This window comes from Stegostoma tigrinum, chromosome 28, assembly GCF_030684315.1.
Source record: "Stegostoma tigrinum isolate sSteTig4 chromosome 28, sSteTig4.hap1, whole genome shotgun sequence".
NCBI lineage: Eukaryota > Metazoa > Chordata > Chondrichthyes > Orectolobiformes > Stegostomatidae > Stegostoma > Stegostoma tigrinum.
The window spans coordinates 15,508,788-15,527,173 of NC_081381.1; the positions used below are offsets into that span (position 1 = coordinate 15,508,788).

At 44.3% G+C, this 18,386-nt stretch overlaps 1 protein-coding gene across 2 annotated transcripts in view; it reads right to left on the bottom strand.

Annotated features, from left to right (window-relative positions):
* Positions 1-12,030: 12,030 nt before the first annotated feature.
* The window catches only part of h6pd (hexose-6-phosphate dehydrogenase (glucose 1-dehydrogenase)), a 68,740-nt gene continuing 62,384 nt past the window's right edge, over positions 12,031-18,386 (bottom strand). For both annotated transcript variants that reach the window (XM_048561480.2, XM_048561481.2), the window contains one exon: positions 12,031-15,862. In XM_048561480.2, coding sequence (XP_048417437.1) covers positions 14,499-15,862 — 1,364 coding nt within the window. In that variant the 3' untranslated portion in view covers positions 12,031-14,498. The remainder of the gene's footprint in view (positions 15,863-18,386) is intronic.

Below are 18,386 nucleotides of genomic sequence, written 5' to 3' on the forward strand. Positions count from 1 at the left end.
CTATCCAATTAGTCCCAGCAAGTGTTCTCTTTCAAGTATTTATCCAATTCTGAATTGCAAATTATTATGATCAATTTCTGCCACCCTTACAGGCAGTGAACTCAGGAACCAGAAATTTGAACTTGGAAGTCCATTAACAGATACCTGCATGGAGAAACAACAGGAGGATGGGATTCGATCAGACAGCTCACTGTTCATTAGGGGAAGCATTGACATTGTCCGAGTCAATTTGTAAATACTGCTAGAATGTGAATTTACTCTTTAAGTTAGATTTAAAACCAGTTCTGATGATTAATTGTGTCTTGTGTTAATAAGGCTGTAATTTCAAGAATTGTTACACAGTGGGTAACAATCATATATCAACCTCAAATGCCTATTGGCGATTATGAAAAGCAATGCACTAGTGACAGTTATGGATAACCATCTTCTGTGGGTGACTTCCTTTGTGTTCAAGCATTACTTAATGAGGCTTTCAAATCTCAATATCTATTAAACCATCAGTTTGCTTCAATATTTAATGATTGATGCTTTTAGCTTTTGTTGTAGTATGTATTAAACTAATTTTTATATCAATATCTTTATTTTTAATTTGTAAACAACTCATTGGCATTACTCACATTGCAGGGAAGTGATGGTCTGGTGGTATTATGACTAGGCTATTAATACAAGAACTTGGGTTGAAATCTCATCAAGGTAGAATTTGGATTCAATTACAAAATGTATCTGGGATTAAGAGTCTAATGATGACTGTGAAACTGTTGCTGATTATTGGGAAAATCCATCTGGTTCATCAATGCTCTTTAGGGAAGGAAATCTGACAACTTTACCTTGCCTGGCCTACATGTGAATTCAGACCCACCTGCAGTGTGGCTGCCTCCAGGCAGTTAGGGATGGGATAGTAAATTTTATTGTGGCAAGTGACAACAATATCCTGTGAATGCATTTTTTAAACTTACAGATAAAGGAGACCCACTGATATTTCTAGACTAGTTTGAAGAGCCAAGCCTTCAACCCAGTCACTTAACCTGCACTGCTCTTCTAATTTCCTTTATCAGTGACATTAAAAATGCTAAACTAATTCAACAGTTACCATTTTATTGGTTAACCATTTCCTAATTTTCAAACAAAAATTGATCTCTTTTGGCTATGACAATGGTACATACTCTCTGCACATCCATCTCCGAGGAAGGGTCTTTGACCGGAAACATTAATTTAATTTCTCTCTCCAAGTTGCAGCCTGTAATTTCCAATATTTCAAACCATTTCTCTTTTCTATTCTGGTTGCCAACAAGTATGAGATTTTAATTCTGAATGACGTATTATTCTGCCCTCTCCAAAGTGTAAGAGTCCCTCAGATTTTGATTTTTATAATAAGAAATACTTCATGTTTTAAACCTATGTTCCCTCTCATGGTTTATATTCAATGTAATATAGCAATATTTAAATAAATTATAGCATGCTCACAGCTGAAAAACTCACAAAAATATATTCATATTAACATTACAGGGTCAATGATCACAATTTCAGATAGAAGGCTGCAGTCATAATGCAAATATTGCACTTGCTGTTTGACTTGATTCTCATGAATATTATAATATTCTGTCCAATAAAAGAAGTTGGCTGTTGCCTCCACTCCTGGGCACAGCTCTTTCACATTAATGTGGACACACTGCCACCTCCTGGCATATACTAGTACAACACCAGAATTACAAGTCACTGAGGCACCCAAGGTGGCTGTTGTATTATTGTAGTCTGGAGGACATAGGTTAGCTCAGCTGGCTGGCATGTAATGCAGGGTAATACCAACAGTTTGGGTTCAATTTCCTGCACTGGTTGATGTGACCACGAAAGTCCCACCTCCTTGATAGTGACTGTCAGATTAAACCACCACCTCTCTCTAATGTGATTTCACCTTTTGAAAGCTGAAGCTCTGGCTAATGATGGGGAAGGTATCAATTTCCTCTTATATTGCTAACCAGGAATACCCTCTGCCTTTACCAGCTGCCATTAGCATGGATCTAATGTTTGCACGTTTTTACTCAACCTACATTAGCATTAATTCCGTTTCGCTCTGCACAGATGCTGCCAGACCTGCTGAGTTTCTCCAAAATTTTCCGTTTGTTTACAATTCCAGCATCCATAGTATTTTGCCTTTATAAATAAGCCTGGAAGTTCTGGATAAACTCAATATCTGTGCAGGGATTTACATAGTTAATGTTATCTCTTTTGAAAACACTGAGTTTGCAGCTTCCACAGCTGTTTTTGCTCCCTGTATTAGGAAGGGCAATATGGTTCCTGACCCTGACTGTTATCCTGTGGCTGTTGCTGGAAAGTGAATCTGCCGTGCTTTGAGAGAACAGCATTGAGCTCAGATGTGATTTCTTCCAAACCAAGGACCCAGACCAATGTGACCACCCAGATTCCCAGTGATGGACAGGTTCCTGCCTGAGGTCCCAGCAAGAAACTTCGGGCAAGCAAGAAAAATGAAACTTGTTCATATCTCCAAATCATAACCATTTGCATTTACATAGCACCTTTAATGTAGCGAAACCATCTCAAAGAGCATTAGTAAAAAGAATTTGTAGTTTTGTACAGTCACTCCTGCTTTCTGAAGGGGCAACGGTCTGAGGCAGTAGGGTATTGGTTCCAAGTGGCTCTTCACTGTTGCTTTGGAGCAGATACTCACTTGCAGGACATAACATCCTCGAGAGAATTAAAAATTCTTTCATGAGGTGGGGTAGCACTGCTGCCTCACAGTGCCAGGGACCCGGGTTCGATTCCACCCTCGGGCGACTGTCTGTGTGGAGTTTGCACATCCTCCCCATGTCTACGTGGGTTTCCTCCCACAGTCCAAAGGAGTGCAGGTTAGGGTGGATTGACTATGGGAAATGCGCCGTTCAGAGGGTTGGTGTGGACTCCGAGCGTAAGTGTAAGTCAATATGAAAATCATGAGTGTGACACAGAGTTTCACTAGAATCTACTATCTTCCCTCCATCTTTACTGTAACTTACATTTGAAGATCATTTAGAAAATATTCCAATTGTAATATGTGGTCAAAAGAGGAAGGAACACTGATACACTAGAAAGATCAGCAACATGAAGTGTGTGGTGGATGTTTGTCGTGCTGAGAGTGAGTATAATTTTTAATAATGGAAGGAATAATGCTTGGGGATTGAAGGGGTGATAGCATGGCAGTGATCTCACTGGACTTGTAATCAAAGGCCTTCGCTCATTTCCAACTGTGGCAGATGTTGACATTTGAACTCACTAAAAGTCTGGACCAAAAGAAAATCAAGCCGAATGGTGGCCATGTAACCACTAACTGTTGCAAAAGCCCATTTGCTTCATACATGCCCTTTATGGACGGAGATCCGCCATCCTTACCTAGTCTGGCCTCCATGTGACCCCAGACCCACAGCTACGTTACAGATCCTAAACTGGCTTATGAAATGCCCCAGCACATTCAGGCAACAGGAAAGTACTCCAACTCACTCCTGACTTGTACTTTGTAAATGGTGGATAGACTTTGAGGTCAGGGCGCAAATTACTCACCACTGAATGTCAAAGAGTATTTATGTGGCTGGTCCAGGTTCTGATCAATGATAACCCCCAGGCTGTTGATAGTAGATGATTCTGTGACGATAATGCCACTGAATGTCAAGTGACAATGGTTCAATATCTTTTGTTGGAGATAAGGGGGAGGTGATGGCCTTAATGGTATTAATGCTGGACTGTTAATCCAGAGACCCAGATAACATTCCAGGGACCCGGGTTCAAATCCCGCCACAGCAGATGGTGGAATTTGAATTCAATAAGATATCCGGAATTAAGAATCTGCTGATGACTGTCAATTGTCAGGAAAAACCCACCTGCTCGGGCCTACATGTGACTCCAGACCCACAGCAATGTGGTTGACTCTTAACTGCCCTGTGGGCAATAAGGGATGGGCAACAAATGCTGCCTGGTCAGTGACACCCTCATCCTGTGAATGGATAAAGAAATTTTAAAAAATAATTGCGTAACACAGATATAACTTGTCTCTGAAGAAGGGTCTAGGCCTGAAACGTCAGCTTTCCTGCTCCTAAGATGCTGCTTGGCCTGCTGTGTTCATCCAGCTCCACACTACGTTATCTTACCACTCCAAACCTGGCTATCATCCAGGGCTTGCTGCATGTGGGCACAGATGGTTGGAATATCTGATGAGGCATGAATAGAGTCACTCAATTGTTATAGTACAGAAGGAGGCCATTCAGCCCATTGTGCTTGAAAGGCCTCTTCAAATGAGCATTATTAACCAGAGCCAATTTCCTGCTTTCTCCCCGTACTTTTGCAATTATTTTTATCCAAATAATCATCCAATGCCCTTCTGAATGCCTCCGTTAAAAGTGCTGAACCTTGTGTAATCATCTTCACTTTTGACCTTATAATTGAAGGAAGGTCAGTGATGAAGCTGAAGATAGGTAAGCCTTCTACACTCCCCTTAGGAATTCTGCAGAAATGTCCCGGGATAAAATGCTACACCTCAGGCCTTGGCATGTCAGAGGCTGAGGGATGGATTTTAAAAGGTTTATAAAGCCATGAGGAGCATGGATAAGGTGAATAGCCAAGGCTTTTTTTCCCAGGGTAGGGAAGACCAAAACTAGAGGGCAGAGGTTTAAGGGGAAAGGGGAAAGATTTAAAAGGGACGTAAGGGGCAACCTTTTCTCGCAGAGGGTGATGTGTGTAGCTGTCAGAGGAAGTGCTGGAGGCTGGTACAATTACAACATATAAAAGGCATCAGACTGGGTATGTGAATAGGAAGGGTTTAGAGGGGAATAGGCCAAATGCTGGCAAATGGGACGAAATTAGCTAAAGGGAGTTCCCTTTCCCAGTGTTCACACCACTGAAGGGTGGCTCAGTGGTTAGCGCTGCTGCCTCGTGGCACCAGGGACCTGAGTTCAATTCCACCCTCGGGCGACCGTCTGTGTGAGGTTTGCATGTTCTGCCTGTGTCTGTGTGGGTTTCTGCTGGATGTTCTGGTTTCCTGCCACAGTCCACAGATGTGCAAGTTAGGTGGATTGCTACAGTGTTCAGGGGATGTGCAGAGTGGTTGGATTAGTCATGGGAAATGCAGGGTTACAGTGATGGGATGGGGATGGGTCTGAGTGGGATGGTCTTTGGAGGGTCGGTGTTGGGCTGAATGGCCTGTTTCTGTACTGTAGGGATTCTATGACAGTAGCAATAAAAAAAATTCCCCTATTGGGGCCATTGGAGTGTTTTGCATCCATGAGTGTTGAGACCGATCTCAGGTCTCACCAGCTGAAAACAATCCAGTGAATCTCAGCTACCAATTTCGTCAGGCTGGGTCCCAAAGAGACACTGTTTGTCTCTCACCAATTTTTAGAATTTCCCCCTTGTTTTTAAATCTCTTCTTAGCACTAACTCTTCTCTGGTGCTACGACCCTCTGGATATTTTCTAATCAACTGGTTCAGTCACATTATTACACACACACACACACACACACACACACACACACACACACACACACACACACACACACACACACACACACACACACACACACACACACACACATGGGCTGTAGTTATGCCTGTCTCTTCGTGGGGTACGTGGGACATTCCTTGCTCCAGTCCTATTCCAGACCCCACCCACAACTCTTTCTCCGATACATCAATGACATCATTGGTGTTGCTTCTCTTGCTCATCTGGAATTGGAAAATGTCATCAATTTGGCCTCCAATTTCCACCCTGCCCTCACTTTCACCTGGTCTATCTCTCCCTCCTCGCTTCCCTTATTCAACATTTCTGTTTCCATTTCTGGGGATAGACTGGCCACTAATATCCATTACAAACCCACCGACTCCCACAGCTACCTGGACTATACATCCTCACACCCAACTTCCTGTAAAGACTCCACCCCATCCTCTCAGTTTCCCTGTCTCTGTCACATATGTTCTGATGAGGCCAACTTTGACAAGGTAGCCTCCAAAATGCCCACCTTCTTCCACGACCGAGGATTCCCCAGCTCCGTTGTCAACAGGGCCCTCAACCAGGTCCAACCCATCTCCCGCACTTCTGCCCTCACCCCTTCTCTTCGCTCCCGCAACAGTGATAGGGTTCCCCTTATCATCACCTACCTTCTCACCAGCATCCACATCCAGAAGATCAGACGCCATTTCCATCGGCTCCAGCAAGATGCCACCACCAGCCACATATTCCCCTCCCCTCCCTTGTTCACCTTCTGCAAGGACCGTTCCCTCCGGGACACCCTGCTCCATACATCCTTCACCCCCAACACCTCCCCACAGCCCCACGGTACCTTCCCCTGTAACTGGTGAAGGTGCAACACCTGCCCATTTACCTCCTCCCTCCCCAGTATCCAAGGGCCCAAACATACCTTCCAGATGAAGCAACACTTCACCCGCACTTCCCAGAATCTAGTCTACTGCATTTGCTGCTCACAATGTGGTCTCCTCTACATTGGGGAAAGGAAGCGTAGACTTGGCGTTCGCTTCGCAGAATTCACTTTGCATTCCACTCGCAAAACAGATCCTGAACCACCTGTTGCCTGCCACTTTAACACACCACCCTGCTCCCTGGCCAACATCTCCGTCTCCAATTGGCTGCAGTGTTCCAGTGAAGCCCAACGCAAGCTGGAGGAACAACACCTCACTTTCCACTTGGGGACCCTACAGCCTTTCGGACTCAATATTGAGCTCAATACTTTTAGGGCCTAAACTCTCCCATGTCCCAGCCCCCCACCCCACACATCAGGCCTTGTTACCACATAGCCTGCCACTACACATTCCCTGTTGTTAGTCACCAACAGTCTGCTTTAACAACTGTTCACCCTCCCAGCCCGATCGTTAGTAACTCCTTTGTCTGTCCAACTGTCTTTCTCTCTCTTTGGACTCTATCTTATCCTTTACTCCCTGCCCCACCCACCTTCCTATTTTCTGCACATAAACTGACGGTTTTCCAGCCACCATCAGTTCTGCGGAAGGGTCACTGGACCCAAAACGTTCACTCTGTTTTCTCCTTCACAGATGCTTCCCGATCTGCTGAGCTTTTCCAGCAACTTTGTTTTTGTTCCTGATTTACAGCATCCTCAGTTCTTTTGGTTTTTATTTAGAACATAGAACATAGAACAGTACAGCACAGAACAAGCCCTTCAGCCCACGATGTTGTGCCGACCATTGATCCTCATGTATGCACCCTCAAATTTCTGTGACCATATGCATGTCCAGCAGTCCCTTAAATGACCCCAATGACCTTGCTTCCACAACTGCTGCTGGCAACGCATTCCATGCTCTCACAACTCTCTGCGTAAAGAACCTGCCTCTGACATCCCCTCTATACTTTCCACCAACCTGCTTAAAACTATGACCCCTCGTGTTAGCCATTTCTGCCCTGGGAAATAGTCTCTGGCTGTCAACTCTATCTATGCCTCTCATTATCCTGTATACCTCAGTTAGGTCCCCTCTCCCCCTCCTTTACTCCAATGGAAAAAGTCCGAGCTCAGTCAACCTCTCTTCATAAGCCCTCCAGTCCAGGCAGCATCCTGGTAAACCTCCTCTGAACCCTCTCCAAAGTCTCCACATCTTTCCTATAATAGGGCAACCAGAACTGGACGCAGTATTCCAAGTGCGGTCTAACCAAAGTTTTATAGAGCTGCAACAAGATCTCATGACTCTTAAACTCAATCCCCCTGTTAATGAAAGCCAAAACACCATATGCTTTCTTAACAACCCTGTCCACTTGGGTGGCCATTTTAAGGGATCTATGTATCTGCACACCAAGATCCCTCTGTTCCTCCACGCTGCCAAGGATCCTATCCTTAATCCTGTACTCAGCTTTCAAATTCGACCTTCCAAAATGCATCACCTCGCATTTATCCAGGTTGAACTCCATCTGCCACCTCTCAGCCCATCTCTGCATCCTGTCAATGTCCCGCTGCAGCCTACAACAGCCCTCTATACTGTCAACGACACCTCCAACCTTTGTGTCATCTGCAAACTTGCTGACCCATCCTTCAATCCCCTCATCCAACTCATTAATAAAAATTACAAACAGTAGAGGCCCAAGGACAGAGCTCTGTGGAACCCCACTCACCACTGACTTCCAGGCAGAATATTTTCCTTCTACTACCACTCGCTGCCTTCTGTTGGCCAGCCAATTCTGTATCCAAGCAGCTAAGTTCCCCTGTATCCCATTCCTCCTGACCCTCTGAATGAGCCTACCATGGGGAACCTTATCAAATGCCTTACTGAAGCCCATGTACACCACATCCACAGCTCGACCCTCAGCAACTTTTCTAGTCACATTTGGTTTATCTTATTACACACCTTTGGAACAGATGGCACTTGAATCTGGGTCTCCTAGCCCATAGGTAGGGACACTACCACTGTGCCACAAGTACTCTACTTTTGCCTTGGTTTCTAACCAACCTGTTCAGAAATGTTATTACACACCTTTGGAGCCTCCTGACTCAGAGGTAGGGACACTTCCACACAAGCACTCCCTACAACCCTCCAAGATATCAGGCCTTATCTAATTCCGGCCTCTTGAACATCTGATTTTAATTATTCAATTGCTGATGCCTTGCCTTCAGCTGCCTAGGCCCCAAAATTCTGTAATTCTCTTCCTGCCAGCTCTCCAACACAGAAACACTCCCTCCTACAAAACTTAGAATTTTACCAAACTTTTGGTTCATCTGCATTCATATAATCTTATGTGGAATGGCATAATATTTTGTTTGAAAACTTGCCTCTGTTTAGCCTTGGGAAAGCTTATTGAATTAAAGGTGTTATATAAATGCAAAATGTTGTTGTCTAGAAGAGAAAATAAGAGAAACCAAATGGCAGCAGCTTATACCCAACTTATATTGTTGAACGAAACCATAGTGAAACAAAGGTTTTTAATTATTTATAGTGATGAGATGGCACAGACTCACACATTGGGATCTTGTACATTTGCTGCAATCTTCAGCATTGAAATTCAACACATTTGTTAAGACCCTAAAGTAGTGCTTCCCAAATTTTTCCCACTGTGACCCCGTTTTGAGGTCTGGAAATGTTTGCAATCCCTCAGTGAGAGCCGAGAGAGCAGGATGACGTGGGGGCTGGTTAAAAATGGACTGGGGGTGGGGGGTGCGCCGTTGTTTGCCAATGCAAGAGCACAACTGCAGTCAGATCTTGGGGCCAGTCCCCACGAACGGGGAGTCCCACTCTAAAGCATGATTGGACTTTAGGAAGAGGGGTACCTGGTAAAGAGCGTAACGTAATTAATGCTGCTTCACGTGTAAAACAGAGGCAGAAGATGCTGAGAATGCACAGCAGGTCTATCAAGAGCTGAACAGAGACAGGGCAGGTCAATATTTCAGGGAGTCAATGGGCACTAAACAATGTACCAAACTGGTTGTTAAATGCAGGAACAGGAGCTCATTTCTTATTAGCATGTAGCACATGTTCCTATTCATGTTACTATTAATAGGCAGTCTCACAGTCCCAATTTGCGAAGGTTATTATGACTGGGGCTGATAGATAATGTTCTATTGAATCCTGTCAGTGAGTGTGCAGTAATTGGAAAAAAATCTTCCTTCTTTCAGAAGCAGACATTTCCCCCACTTTGAAAAACACGCCAAAAATTAATCGAACTGCGTTAAAAATAAAACTGTTGTTCAATCTTTACTCTGTCATGATTGTTGGTGGAAACAAATGTACAAATTCTTAGCCAGTGTACAAACAAATCCGTAGGGAAATTCTGAAAACACTTAGAAACGCCCAAAGAAAGACATACATTTTCACAGATAACCATGTCTCAATTAAAAACGTTTGCTCAAAAATAGACCCACAGAGTTTAACTCATCATTTATGATAATTGCTTTTCAATGGGACAATAAGTACAGTAGCTTTTGCACAAAATCTCTGAACAGAAAACACAGTCCCCAGTAACCCTAAAATTATTTGTAGGCACCAAATGCAGGATCCCAAGACTGTACAACCAGTCCTTATGGGAGCAGACTGGGTTTCTGTTATGATCACCTCTTTGAGAATGATTTCTTACATTTTCTCCTTTTGGAATGATGGCTCTTTCACTTCCAAAAGGTCCCGTTCATTGAGAACAGTCCTTTAGTCTCTATGAGCACCACCAATAATGGTTAGCCACTAGAAAATATCGAGGCAGTGCTGTTAGGTTCTTCATAGGCAGCGCATCTCCACTTAGTGCTAATACCTAATAAGCTGTCAACTGGGAATCAAGCTGGGAATGCAACATGGGAAGAATCTATAATTGCAGCTGCTGCTCCCTGGCAGCGGTTTGTTCATATAGGCATTCTCAGAGATACATCATTCTGGCCCTGGACCACATCCCTAACAAAGATGTTACGAAGTTGATGGTATCTCACATTGAATCTCTCCAAAATCCTATCCACTGGATTCTACATCTACAATAATAGTGCCAGTGAAGAATTTTATCACCATGGACAATCACAGCCTAAAATATAATCCCAACCCGGCATTTTGGGAATGGATGTAGGGAGGACGCTGTCCTTCCAGGTACATTGGAAGGAAGCAGATGAAGCAGCCTCATTGTTGGATCTATATGGCAACATTCTAGACCTCTGCATCTGCCCTTTCATACTCCACAGCTCAGTACTGTGCACCCATCTGCCAAACGTCACCGTATATTGTGTTAGCACGCAGCTGAATGCAACAATGTGCACAAAAGCCGGAACCCTTTACTCCATACACTGTCCCTGGCCTCCAGCACATCACAGCCTCACACATCTGCCAATTGAGAAAAGCCCACAAATATGTGGATAGCGAGTGAGCAGCATAGAGTTTAACTCATCTACTGCCCACACTGAAGCTACCTTCCTGACGAGGACCTTCAGACCAAACAGTGAGAAACACGGACGGTCACCCACAAGGTCCTTCTGACAAATGCCATCTGTTGAATGGCAGGCTTTGGGTGAGATTGATCCTCACTAAACTGGTTCATGGCAAGGCCAAGCCCCTCCCCTGCCAAGCTACCCCATTTGGGACCTCAGTACACACCCCTTACCCACACTTGTGCAGCGACACCTATAATGCTGCACATAGAGTCATAGGATCCCTATATTACACAAAGATGCCATTTGGCCCATTAAATCTGCACTGGACCCTTCTACGAGCATCCCACCAAGACCCAGCCACCTCAGCCCACTCTTGTAATTCCACATTTCCAATGGCGAACCCACCTAGCCTGCACATCCTTGGGTACTATGGGGCAATTTAGCCTGGTCAATCCATCGTACCCTGCACATCTTTGGACTGTGGGAGGAAACCAGAGCACTCGGAGGAAACCCACACAGACACAGTGCAAACTCCACACAGACAGTCGCCCGAGGGTGGAACTGAACCCAGGTCCCTGGCGCTGTGAGGCAGCAGTGTTAACCACTGAGCCACCGTAAGGACCAGAAGTATCGCCTGAAACTCAGAAAATGAGGAGGGATTCAATTGAGATTTCTTTTAGTAAAGTCAGGCCAGCTTTTCCTGGTTTTATCTCATACCAGGTCCCAGCTGACAAATTTAAGCAAAGTCACACTTCATTACAACATTAGGACAGAACAATAACAACAGCATCAGTGCAACAAGCTGTCAATCTTCTTGTTAATCTTAAAAGTATACAACCAAGGTAATTTTTTCACAAGTACATGGGAAAGATCACAGAATTGCAGAGAGTTGAACAGGAAATGCAGTACACTTTATGGACTGAGTGAACTAAAATCCTTTAAAAATCCACAGCTTCAAATTGTTTATTCAAAATGTGTGAATGGATAGTTGCCACAAAATGATGACAGGAATATGCTTGTGAGATAGTAGGAATGGCCGATGCTGGAGAATCTGAGAATAACACGGTGTGAAGCTGGATGAACACAGCAGGGCAAGCAGCATCAGAGGAGCAGGAAAGCTTGATGTTTCGGGTCAAGACCCTTCTTCAGAAATGAGGGAAGGGTCTCGACCCAAAACATCAACTTTCCTGCTCCTCTGGTGTTGCTTGGCCTGCCGTGTTCATGCAGCTTCACCCCGTGTTATCTCAGGAACATGTTTGTGTTTAGTTTCCCAGTCAGCTGTAGTTAAGTATTAACTCTCGCCTCTGAATTACAAGATTGATAGTTCAAAGACAAGAGTACACAATCCACACTGACACTCAAATTAAACCTTTGACTGTTCCTCCACGGTGGGGCTCAAAGACTGTGGCTCGATTTCCAGTGCCCCAGGCCAATGCTCATCCCTGAACCATCATCACAAAGCAGATTATCCAAACATTGTCACATTACTGCTTGTACACAGCAAGCTCTCACAATTGGCTACCATGTATCATACAATACATGTCTAACTTTTCGAAGTGCTCCATTTGATGTAAAGCACATGAGGATAGCCTGAGACAGCGTAAGGTGCTATATAAATACTGATTTTTTTTAAAAAATCTGTGACATCCTAAAGCATTTCCTACACATTATTAAACATTGAAGTGCAGAGTGTTATACAAGTAAATGCAGCAGTTAAGTTAGGCTCTAAGAAACACAAGCTTGTACAATGCAACATTAGAAAGTCAAGCATGTGGGAACATCTTGAACTTCACAATTCAGGGATCTTCAAAAAGAGAGGCACTTTGAACTGAGGCAAAGCCACAAATCATCTCATTGTGTACACTGTATCACAATTAGTGAATATTCCAGGATTAAAGTTAACTGGGAACAACTTAAGAAGAAAGGACCTTGTATCATGAAGAAAAAAGGCTGACAATTCAAAATTAACTTAAAACTGTTACCAAAATGGGCAATTTCTAAATAACTCCCTTTTGGAGAAATATCTGTTGGCTGGGTTCTTCATACAGTGTGGTAAAGGGAAGTGATCTGTTGGCCTCCCACAATTATTCACAAACTGGCAGTTCAGTGCCTCTTTAACATTCAGTGCAAAAATACAATGTTCAGGCAGCAAGTTTCATTCCACTGGTGTTTCAAGCCCTGTGTTAATGCTTGAGCCTTGCCACCGATGCACACATCACATGAGGGAATCATAACTGTAAAAAGTTAAATACAAAGTCTGTGGCACACATACATACACACACATATCCGGAGACGTAGGGCACTCAGCCTATTGAGTTTGTTCTACCATTCAAGAAGATCATTGCCATTCTGATTATTCTACATTCCCACCTAAACCTCCCCTTATCACAAGGCTCAATGTTAACCCTATAGTGATGATGTTTAATTGTATGTATGCAGCTTGTGGACTTTGACACTTACATCCCTTTAGTCGCAGTCTGAAAAACTGTTGTTGATTTAGGTATATGGTCATAATGAGCTGGTCTGCAGATGGATGTGAAAGTGTGTACAGATTAGCTCCAGTTCTATCCTTCACTAAATGTCTTTCTGGGCTCCAACACTCTGTCTCCATGTTAGTCAGAATTACAGCTGGAACCTCCAATGACAAAACCAGAGCTGGTATCCAGAAATTTTCTTCACCAAAGGAAGGTGCCTTCCTCACCACTAAAATATTTTCCTGTGTTGAAGATGTAATCCGTGACAGTGAGGTTTGCTAAGGCCATGTAAATTAAGTTTGCACTTTTAGTGAGACTAGCAGGACCTCAGCGAAGGTTCTGCTACAAGCACCACATTTGGGGAAGAAAGAAAATTCCAAATAGCCCCTGTATTTTGCAACATATGTTTATATGCTTCTTCTCACTCTGTGGCACAGTCTCTGTGGTTAATGCCCCTGTCTTCTTTTCGAAAAGGATACCTGAGTAAAAAGACACTTGGCTGACGTTCAGGGAAAATACATGCCTATAGATCTGGGAGGCTGTTTGTGACCAGCTGGTTTGGAGATGAATCATCATTTCTTACACGGCATTGACACCAGAAAGCTATCCGCACAGTTGTCTGTGACATGACCACTCAATATTTCAACCAATCATTCATACACTCAGAGGTGTCACTATTTCTAAAAATGTACAAAAGATTGTGGATTAATTACCTAATAACAGGAGAGCTGTTTGGTTTCTCCACCTGGAGGTAGGGATCTAATGAAGTGAATTACCAGTCTAGCTATAGAACACATCCAAGTCTCATTCAGTTACAATCAACAGAATGAAATGAAAGACTGCTTGTGGCTCAGCGGTAGTGTCCCGACCACTGAGCCAGGAGGCCTGGGTTCAAGACCTACCTGCTCCCGGCATACGTCCAAACAGATCGGTTAAAATATTCAGAATGAAATGGAGTGGGTTCTTTATAACTGTAGAAATGAATTAAAACGTACCCTGATGTACTTATTGCTTGTTAAAATTTTCTAAAAATGTTTGCTGCTTTGATAGTCACACCCAGAATTAACAGCCCATATCCCATAGTAAAAATGAAAATATCAATTCTTCAACAGAGTGACTTCAGTGAATTCGCTACATTCAAAGTTCTGAACTGGCAGGCGGTGAAGATGTTAACTGTGATGAAACTTGATCAGCCAAAGAGTGCGTCATGGTCAATAAACCAAATGAGTTCACCACCTGATGGGTGAACCATTGTAATGGGCCATTTCTCTGATTTCTCTACCTCCTTGCTTATCCTCGCCACTAGCGGGTGCTTGATCTTCCCTGTTATTAAGACAGCGATATGCCTGGCCTTGTTGATTGCACTTAGAGAAAGGGTCATCCGTTGATGGGGTTTGGCCAGGCTTTCTGTAAACAGAACCAGGTTTCCCTCATGGGTTAGAGCCTGGCTGCTGGGAAACAGTGAGGCAGTGTGGCCATCAGTGCCCACCCCCAGCAAAACAAAATCAAAGCTTGTCCTATTGACCAGCATTTCAATCTCATTGGCGTAGAGATCTGCGCCACGGTCGTCCTCGACACACAGCCGTTGGTTCATGCGAACGGGCATTGGGTGGATGTTGACATAAGGGATCCTGAAGTACTTCAGCAGGTTGTCATGCAAGCTCCTGAAGTTCGATTTGGGGTCATCGAATGGGACGCACCGCTCATCCACCATCCAAAAGTGGGTGCGTTTCCAAGGGAACGTATAGTGGTGCACGGCCAACCTCCTGAACAAGTCAGTCGGGCTCGAGCCCCCTGAAACGGCAAGGTGGAAGATCCCACGCTCTTGCACAGCGTCCTGGGCTTTCTGGTGCAGGTGGGAGGCCAACGTCATGATCAGGTCCTCTGTGCCTGCAGACACCAAGGTGTTCCCTCGGAAAGCCGAGGTTATAGCCTTGTAGTCACTCACAGTTTGAAGGCTAGGACTCTCCGAAATGATCTGCACAGGGTCTGACCTACTGAAAGATACCACCCTCCCCTCTACTGTGAAGTCCAATAGATCTCCGTTTTGGGCCCCTCCTGGATAAAGACGTGGGCTCACGTTGGAATGCTCTTTCAGTAAGGGCGTCCAGACTTTCCAAGATGCCAAAAGATCCTCGGTATTGATGAAAGAGTCCCTCTTGGCCTGGAAAATTTGAGGTATTAATACTGCGTAAGCATCCTTCTGCATCACGGGAGTGTAGATGTAATAATCCGATAAGGGAATTCCAAACATCTGGACATCGGGAAATTCCGTCACTTGTTTCCAGCTTGATGCATTGATCACTGGTTTGAAGAGGTTTTTACTCACCAATATAGCTGGAAAATTCAAGTCTCCGTGGCCAACATAAAAGATTATTTGTCTCTGCCTGCATTGATTGAATCCAGCTTTTCTTGTGGACTCATTTTGGAGGCAGAAGGCTTTGTTTTTGAACAGAATTCGAGCGTAACCAACTCTTTCATCCAGAGCTTTTCCAGCAGTCAGTATAAAAGGCACATTATCCCACTGAGGGCTATCCAGGAACATCACTACACCTGAAACAGACAGAACATCGGCAGTGTTAATATGTACTGATGATGAGTGACGTCTGTGAGAATAAGTAACACCGCACACTGAGTGGTTGATCCTAAACTTCAACCTGAAAGAAGGCGTATGTACAACACCTTTCAATGACCACACAACATCCTAAGCCGTTTACAGCCAATTAATTATTTTGACAACACAGGAAATGCATCAGTCAACTGGCATACCGTAAGAAACAGGAATGGGAGTAGGCCATTCTGCCCCTCCAGCCTGATATCAATGGCATTATCATTGCTGAAACTGTCACTATCAACACCTGTGTCTTTACCAACTGAAGTAGCTGTGTAAATCCTACAGCAGCGGGTCAGGGATTGGGAATCCTGCAGCGGATAACTCACCTCCTGATTCACCAGAGCCTACAAGGCACAAGTCAGGAATGTGACGGAATACTCCCCACTTGCCCTGGATGAGCACCGTTCCAACAATACTCAAGAAGCTTGGCACCACACCGGACAAAGCATCCTACTTGATTGGCACCACATCCATTTGTTTAACATTCATTTCCTCCACCATTGACACTAAGTAGCAGCAGTATGTACCATCCATAAGGTGCACTGCAGGTGTCCACCAACTCTCCTTCAACAGCACCTACTGAACCTCCATCATCAAGGTCAAGGGCAGCAGATACATGGGAACACCACCCCTTGCAAGTTCCCCTCCAAGCCGCTCACCATCCTGACTTGGAAATATCTCTTCAGTGCCAGTGGATCAAAATCCTGGAATTCCCGATCCTCATCCACATTACAAGAAGGCAGCTCACTAGCAGCCTAATAAATACTGACCTAGCCAGTGATGCCCACATCTCAGGAATGAATAAGAGAATGATTGTGACCGATCTTCTACCTCAACTCTACCTGCCCACCCACTCCTTGATTCCCAGGCAGATCAAAACTCTATCTATATCAGCCTTGAAGCTGCCCATTAAACTAAACAGCCGAAGCACAAAGTTAAAACACACTGAAAATCTCAGAGAAGGAGCAGACTTCACCAGTCAATGACTGAACATATAATCTTCCGCCAATCCAACCAAACACTAACCACCTGCTCGAAGCAGCAAGGTCCTGCCTGCAGCAATATGATAATGGTCAGATAAGCTGGTGTTTTGAAGTTAACTGAGGAACAGCTATTGACCCAGGACAGTGGGAATAGCTCCAAGCCCTCTTTGCCTCCACCTGAGCAAGCAGATTAGACAATGGTCTGATTTAAATGGGCGATCCTTTATTCTGAGATTATACCGACTGGTTGTAAACTCTCCCACAAGGGGAAACAACCTTTCCAGATCTATACTGTTAATTCCCTAAGAGTCCTGCATCCTAATGCAGCTTCTCCTTTTCCTATATTCCAATGAGTACAGGCCCAGTTTATTCAATGTCTCCTCAAAGACAGTCCCTTCATACCTGGTACCAGCATAGCGAACCTCCTCTGGACTGCTTCCAATGCCAGTGTTACCTTCCCTTAGATAAGGGGCCCCAAAAACTGCTCACAGTATTCCAGCTGTGGTCTTTCTGTTGCCTTGCACTGTTTTAGTAAAATCTCCCTACTATTATACTCCATTCCCTTTGAAATAAAGGCCAACATTCCATTCGCTTTCCTTATTACTGACTGAATTTGGAAACTCACTCTTTGTGAGTCATGGACATGGTCTCCCAAATTGATCTCTGCTGTAGCTTTCGCCGATTAAGTACTATTTAGCTCCTCTGTTCTTCCTGCCAAAGTGTATAACCTCGCATTACATTCTATCTGCTAAGTTTTTGCCCAATCACTTAACCTGTATATATCACTCCCCAGACTTTCCGTCTTATCCTCACTCCTTGCCTCTCCCCTATTTTTAGGTCATCTGCAAATGTAGCAGTAGTACATTCACTTTCCCCATCCAAGAGACTTGTATATAAGTATTTTATGTAAATAGCTGTAAATAATTGTGCCCTACGCTGATTCCCCATGGCACGCCACTGTGAGAGATCACTACCCTGAAAACGCTTAAGCTCCATCCTCCTCCTAAACCCCTACACCACAGATACAGACAGACACAGACAAACAAACATCAATGTTACAGATGAAAGCAGCAAAGCCGGGGAAGCACAGTCCAGAAGCACCACAGGATTCCGTCAGCTGCCCTTTTAGCTTCCTCCAACTCCCTCATTTCAAATTCCTTCCAGCTCTTTGCTAAAGAAACAGGGCAGGTGACAGCCTAATTGTTTAGTTTCTCAGTCACTGGTTAGAGGCAACAATATCCAGCAAATGGTGGGAGAGAATAATTAGTTATCTTTCAGTTTTTGGTTACCTCGCTGCAGATTGAGAGCGAGAAAGACGGGGACCGGGAGTGAAAAAGTGGGGGAGAGAGAGAGAGAGAGAGAGAGAGAGAGAGAGAGAGAGAGGAGGGTGGGAAACAGAGAAGGTAGCCGAGAAAGAATGAAGAGAAAGAGTGAGAGAGAGAGACAGAGAGACAGAAAGAGAATGGCAGAGAAAGAATGA